Source organism: Poecilia latipinna, unplaced genomic scaffold (genome assembly GCF_001443285.1).
Source record: "Poecilia latipinna isolate Pla-1442-1.1 unplaced genomic scaffold, P_latipinna-1.0 Scaffold110, whole genome shotgun sequence".
In the NCBI taxonomy this organism is placed as follows: domain Eukaryota; kingdom Metazoa; phylum Chordata; class Actinopteri; order Cyprinodontiformes; family Poeciliidae; genus Poecilia; species Poecilia latipinna.
In genome coordinates this window covers 252,358-259,603 of record NW_015112726.1, presented here as the reverse complement: position 1 = coordinate 259,603, position 7,246 = coordinate 252,358, and the positions used below count along the sequence as shown (strand labels likewise).

Here is a 7,246-nt window from a genome sequence, read left to right as displayed (position 1 = left end):
CGTGATGTCTTGAGCTGGTTGTGGAAGGCGGCGGGAGGGGGGGGGGGCGGGCTTTGGAAGTAACATTGTAAAAATGAGAAATCAAATAGATACATGTGTAGATTTTCACAAACACCAAACATGTTTTCTATCTCCTCAAAGTTTTGCAGCATGAGATCCGTGTGAGGAGGCAAAAAATAATTAGCAGGTATAACTTTGTCCTTAAAATCCATGTGTTACAGTCTTAATGTTTTTGAAGGGTGTGTTTAATTTCTGCTACACGGCAGAGAAGAGGTAGCACTTGCCTTTTATTTTACTTGCACTTCTGCGACGTATTTCTTTACACCACAACTCATGCCTTAGCTTTGGGGACAGAGACCACAGCGTCTCTCTTTTTAGAAATTCAAAAGGAGAGACGCTCTTTTTAATTCCTAAAAAGTGCATTTCTTCTGACTTGCCAGGGCTTGTGTGCCATCTTTCATTCTGTCGCGACCGTTGTACCAAAAGCAGACGTATGTTGCACTCCAAGTAACAAATAATGAGCAGGCTATTAACTTTTATACTTGATGGAGTACACAGATTAAAGCATGGAGTGTTATAAAAACCTGCGAGAGAGAAACATGACTGCTTAGCTCAGTAATTCTGCCGTTGTCTTGTCGGTACATTTAATGAATGGACATTCAATGCAAACAGGAGTTTATACAGACCATTGTAATTATGGAGCCTTGGGGGAGTCGTCCTTCTTGTGCAGGTTCATTTGCCACATTAATAAGGGGATTAGTAGTATGTACGGGGGCTGATGGCAGCAGGAGAAGTTTGAGAAGATTAATGAACTATGACAATGTTGCACCTGAGGGGAAAAGTCTGTTGCTATATCTTCTGGGTTGTGCTGACACAGAGTTTGGCGGCGGAAGATGGAGAGAGCCCAGTGATTGTTGTCGACTGTGATCATACATCCTTCTCCCCAGCTATCCCGTCACTTAATCAGGATACTCTGTTTGTGATCTCTAATGCTTTACTTGCCCCTGATACTTCTGATTAATGACATTCCAGTGGGTTTGAAACCTTGAAAACAACAACCCACGTGTAAAATACCATGTGTTTTTGTGGATATGAATTAGTAATGACGCCGAATGAATAAATATCAAGACTTTAATCAAGCAAATTTGTGATCTTGTCTAGAACCTGTTGCCAACAGGAGTTTAATTATTTAGCAAACTGCAGGTAGCTGCATAAAACAAACAAAAACACAGATTGAGTACTGTGTTCTCTTATTGCATAAAATGTAGCATACCCCTAAGACAAATGTAGCTATCCTTAAACGGTAAGCCAACAAGTCTGTGAAAAAAGTTTTTCATCAAAGCCTCAAATCACCAGAGTAGGATTTCCAAGACCATTCGCCGCAGAGAAATTGTATTTCTTTAAGAACCTCGTCATGTACTCTACGTCTAGGTGGGTAAAAGGAAATTAAATGGATGGCAAGTTTTACTAAGGTAGCAGATGTGAGTAGAACTATCTGAGAAGACTTTTGCCCAAGGGTGATCATGTTTTGTCTGCACGAAACACCAAAAATAAATCAAAACTCCCTGTCGGTGCACTGTTTGAACTTCAGAGTTCATTTATATAGTATGTTTAGTGTATTTATATTTTTTATTCTGTTAAAATTATATATGTATATATTTATGTATCATATTTATGTATTTATAATCTTTCTATTGTTTTTTTTCTGTTGTTTGTTTTTTTTTTTTTTTGCAACCTTGGGCAATATTTAGACAAAAACACAGACAATGGCAAATTACCAGGAATTACATTTAATTTCTTTTTTTTTTCCTTTTCTATTTATGTGGCATCTGTGTTTCTAATAGTTTTTTTTTCTTAACACATAATGTCAAATCTTTACTCATTACACGGTTGTTCTCCTCCAAGACACATGTACTACTAAGTTTTCATATTGACAAATGTTGCACCATACTGAATAGTCTTATATGTGTTTGTGCACATTATTATTATTATTATTTTTTTCTCTTTCTGGTTTTGTTGATTGTCCATCATTCTTGGCTGGCAACCCATTTATCTCAAATTCATCATTCACTTGTGCTTTGTGATATTGCTGCACAAAAAGTCTGTGTGGCTTTTGTGGGGCTGTCATTACTTAATTCAACTTCATGTTTTCACCAATCTGCAAACTGCATTTCCCATTTTTTTTTCTGAAGCAATCAATCAAGCTGACATACTAACCTCGTAAATTTTCTAACACTGCATGAAAAGGAAAGAAAAAAACTGCTGCTTAACACATGTACAGTGTGCTATTAACATCTTATTTGAATTCTCTTTAAATACCAATAAAAAAAATAAGAGTAGAGGGTGGAAGAAAATGTTTCTTGACTGCTTGCTTGTCTGCAAAAAAAAAAAGTTTTGTAAAAAAAATGAAAAAAAAGGGGAAAAAAAGAAAGAAAGTGAACTTTTGATGCTACTTCATTGTTTGAATGCCCTTCGGCCCCCCGCTCCCACCCTGGCGACCCATTTCTTCTTTCCACTCCTCACTTGGTCCCTCTACCCACCCTTTTTCTTCCCCATCTCCAGCCCTAACCTTTCACCCACGCTCCTATCTGGGTCAATGCCATTACATGCAATGTTAAATCGCCAACAATGGGGGTGTTTTCACCTTTGCGTTGTGATCATTAGTAATAGATGAGGGTGGTTTGTTTTCAGGACATGGGCCGACTTCGTTCCTGGTTGTTTTTGTTTTTTTTCTGTTCTCTGTTTATCATTAGAGGAGCAGCACTGCCTCGACATTGCGGTGCTGTACGTTCTGACATGACAAACCCCAAAGGGATACCTTGTCAGCTGGGTTGTCGTGTCAAGTAACTCACAGTCACAAGCTGTCACTGAGGTGTGCCAGTGTCCAGACTAATAGTCGTGATAATGGCATTGCCAGCCAACTTCTTTCCCTACCCCATCCTTCCACACCTCATTTTGTTTTTTTTTGTTTTTTTCTACACTGGACATTAAATGTGACTGCCATTGACTGCTTTGCCATTAGGCCTCATAGCTCATAAAGAATCGGGTCTGTAACTCTCATCAATGTAAATCTTTCTTGTATATATAATGTTTCATTTAAACTGAACTCCTGGTAATCTTGCCTAATGTGCTGTGTTAAACGATAATGGGCTTGTAATTAATATTGATGATTTTATTTTGGTATTAGTCATTTGCCTTGCCTTTCCTTTTACTTTTGACGTTTACCCTTTATGGGTCCGCATCAATTACATCTGGAATCGACTCTTACAGTTTTTAAGTGCACTGCAACTCCTTCTTTTTCTGTTAACAAAAGCTTTACCTGAACAGTGCTATTTTACCTTTATAATTTCATAATAAATGTTTCAAAGAGACCATTTCTCACTTGTTTTGACTTTGTCTGTTTTTTCTCTATTCCTGTGATGTTAAGAAGTTTCTGTAGTATCTAGGCTGCCACTTGTGCATCCCTTGGCATTTGCCTGCAAAAGAAGAACAGCAGCTGATTAGACTGCCAAGTGGTATATCTGGAGAGGGAGAGTTTTTGGTTTTGACTTATCTGTATTTTTGAAAATGACTCAAAGAGAAACTGATGCGCAAGCAACATAATGACTAACTAACAATAAAATTCAATAGTGTTTGCTGGCACACTAAGTGTTGAGCTTTGCTGACCTAAATTCATGAATGTCAGTGGGATCAAGTTGGCAGTTGTTAAAAACTTCTGATGCTGAGGGTTTTATTCATAGTTGGGGGGACGGAGGTGAGTTATCTCGGAAACAAAAGACTTGCTGAGATTTTGTAGCATTTATGAACTTTTACTTTCATCCATACCCGTGACGGGTGATAAAGACATTTTTTTTTTTCTAATATCATTCTTGGTGCTAAACAGTTTATTGGTCTTTTAAACATTTTTTTTCAAACCCCAAATCAAAGATGTTAATCCTCCATTTTGTATTACTTCATGGAATCCCAATAAAGTGCATTTGCTTGATTTCAGTCTTGTGCTTAAATTTGGCACAATTTGCTTCCTTACAACAAGGTGTAGCAAAAACAAAAAAAGATAAAACTATTAGTACAGACGACATATGAACACAAGCTGTCGTAATTTTGCTGAAGGATTAAAAGTAAATTGGTTGCTCACTTGGCAGTTAGTTAATTGGACAGTTTGTGTGTGTCTTCACACGCAGACTCATACACGTTACATATTAGGGTTATGTTTTTACTATTTTCTTTGTTCAATGCAGCTAAGAGGTATTTGTTTTGACATATGAGACAAGATTGCGTACTTAAGGCACACAGAGAGACCTTGAACAAATTAAAATTTCTCATGATTCGACCCAGGTGACACAGGAAACAACTCTCCAACTGTTTTTGACTCAATTGTTTATGACCAATTAGAGCAGACTGGTAGTGTGAAGGCTTAAGACTAGAAAAAAGATGGTAAAATGGAATGTTAAACAAAAGGTACAAAGATAGTATTTCAACGTACAGTTTAATTTTGTAATACTTCAAAACGTAAATGTTTAGGAATGACCGTTAATTCAAAAGTGCACCTATAAAGTGCATAAGTAGCCTCTTTAAATGTAATAGCCCAGCCTCCTTCTCTACTCCTACACAGCAGCAGTACTAAGAAGTGAGGGCTGTACAACCATGAAAACTGGAAGAATCATAAAATGGGATTAAAGTTATTCACACAGTGTTTCCACAGCGTTAATTTAGCCTTTTTATATGCTTTCTGTGTGTGCTTTAATTCAAATTACATCTTCATAAGGTAAATAAAGATAGTAGTTTAACATGGCTTCCTAAAGCTCCTACATAAAAAAAAAAAAAAAAAATGAAAAAAACTGCGCACATATATTATTATCCCAATCTCTATTTATAGTGGGATTTCAGAATGGGACCTTAAAGTGCTCTATTTCAATGATTATTTGGTTTTGGAGTATATAGAAAGTAATTGTAGTTATGTCTTATGCTGAGCAGCAACTAATAAAACAAATAAATAAATCAGTCTATCACCCCTCCCATTTTCATCATCACCATCTGGATCATCTTAATCAGAAATGCTCTCAAAACGTGTGGATGGGTATCAAGCAGCCTCGTATAGAGGAGGACTTGTGTTTTCCGTTCCCTTTGTTGTAATAACAGCTTTCAGGACTGACTCTTTCATTCGTTAATCTCCAGCTACCTTTCACATAAAGAAGCGCAGATGTGTCACCTCTTAACTGTTTTCTTTCTATTGCAGGGGGAAAAGGTGTATAGGGCTGAGAGGGAGTGGAGGATTTCAAAGTGCCACACCAACACATTTATGAAAAGTAGGCCTAACTCAGCTTAATCTGTCTACTCGGTTTCAAAGCCAGAAGCAGAGCTTAGTCTGCATTTGAGAGTGGCGGAAGGAAAAGAAGTAGATAAATAAAAAAATATATATATAAATATAGGTATTAAAGCTTGACCCCATCTACATGGTCACTTTATAAAGGCTATGTGCACCAGCTGTCTGAAATTGAAACCCGAATCCTGTAAGTATAACCATGTTGCCTGCCTTTTCAAAATGTGTCATCATTTCTCCTTTTTTCTTTCCCTCGAATCAAGCAAAATTCCTATGCAACGATGAGGTTACAGAAATATCTGCAAATCCAGTGCCTTAATTGAGTTCAGTAGAACAGGTTTATTCTGGCGCCGTTAGAGATGGCACCAGAAAGAAGATTCTAGAAGATTTCTAGAATCTTCTTTCGTTCTAGAAAGATTTGTTCTTTCTAGAACGAATCTTGAAACACTCCGAATAATCAATCCATTTACTCCGTGCAGCATCCTCCCAATAATTATGCAAAAAGCACAAAGCAACATGCAAGTTTTTTTGTTTTTTTTTTTAAGCCGGAGCAATTAAATGACTGCACATGAGACAAAAGTCATGTCTCACAATGGGCTGAAACTGAACCATTCAAGCAACTAGAATTGTTCAATTCTGTGAAGGCATCTCACAGAAACCCTTCATGTCTACTGCAGACGTACACATGGCCTTTTGAAGCAGAATTATAACCCTCATGCTTACATTTGTTCTTTTATACAATTTTGCCATGAAGTAATTGAGTGCGCCTGACGGAGCATACATCCACTTGAACAATTATCCACAAGAGGATGATGTCACATGCCTTTTTAACTCTATTTGACAAAAAAAAAAAAAAACGAAAGGAAGAAAAAAAAACTGACTAATTTGACTTCTGGTCCTCTACCAGTAGTTTCATGTGCTTTCCATAGAATCTGTGCATTTCACAACTTGTGTTTATAAAACTGACAGTTATATGATCCATACATAAAGCAGAATATGATATGACTCATTTGTAGTGCTGTAGAACTATTCTGGTAATATGAAAGCAAGAGAAATAGGTGAAAATGGATAATCCTCTAATGAAAATGTTCAATATAGTAGAGGTTTACATAAGTATCAGTTCTGATAGTGTTCATTGTACAAAATAAAGGCTCCCATGGTGTTTTCTTTCCTTCCCTTTTTGTATTTGATCACTAAAGTAGCTGAGAGAATATGCTTTGATGCATTCCACACTTCTGTTGGAAAATATTGTGTAGGCTGCAGCCTTTTATTCACACAAGAATAAATTCTGTAACTGCCCACATTTTAAAACAATATTGAACTCCACAGAGACATTAAAGAGACTCATAATGTGCTAGGAAGATTAAGGGGCTCCAAATAATACAGAAACCTCTATGTGAGGCTTTGCCCTCTTTTTGCGGCTCTGTGGCATCACATTCCTCTCAATCAAAGCAATTCTTTGTACAGGAAAGATAGCATCCTTTGTAAATATGAAATGTGCTTTTGTCTGAAAGAGATAAGACTAGCAGAGTCTTAATAATAATCTGTACTGATTTCCTGATAAAATCTTTCCACTGAAAGTGAAATGTTCTTTTTTTTTTGGTTTTGGTTTTGTTTCATAGGCTTTCAACAAGAAGGTGCTGTTATAAAACGACACAAGGATGAAAATATAAATGAAATAATCACGACTTTGACACTAACAATTATTGAAATAAGAAGAAAAACTAATCGGGGTTCCATAAAATGAGGGGAGACGAACTGACCAAATCATAGAAAAAATGAGAGAACAGCGTCAGACAAGAGGAGAACAGTGCATGCAGTGAATCTTCACTGAAATTTGTCATTGCCCTGATGTCATTGTGCTGAATTAAGATCAAGATCCGTCCGGCACTTGAAAAGAAGGCAAACTTATCTATGGGAATATAT

At 36.8% G+C, this 7,246-nt stretch overlaps 1 protein-coding gene across 5 annotated transcripts in view; it reads left to right on the top strand.

The window, feature by feature from the left end:
• Positions 1 to 7,246, top strand: part of pcdh9 (protocadherin 9) — a 234,161-nt gene that overhangs the window by 12,511 nt on the left and 214,404 nt on the right. The window contains exon 3 of one of the 5 annotated variants that reach the window (XM_015027919.1): positions 5,237 to 5,420. The exons of the other annotated variants lie outside the window; for them this stretch is intronic. Coding sequence (XP_014883405.1) covers positions 5,237 to 5,326 — 90 coding nt within the window. The 3' untranslated portion in view covers positions 5,327 to 5,420. Of the gene's footprint in view, positions 1 to 5,236; positions 5,421 to 7,246 lie in introns of those variants that run through there. 5 annotated transcript variants of the gene reach the window in all.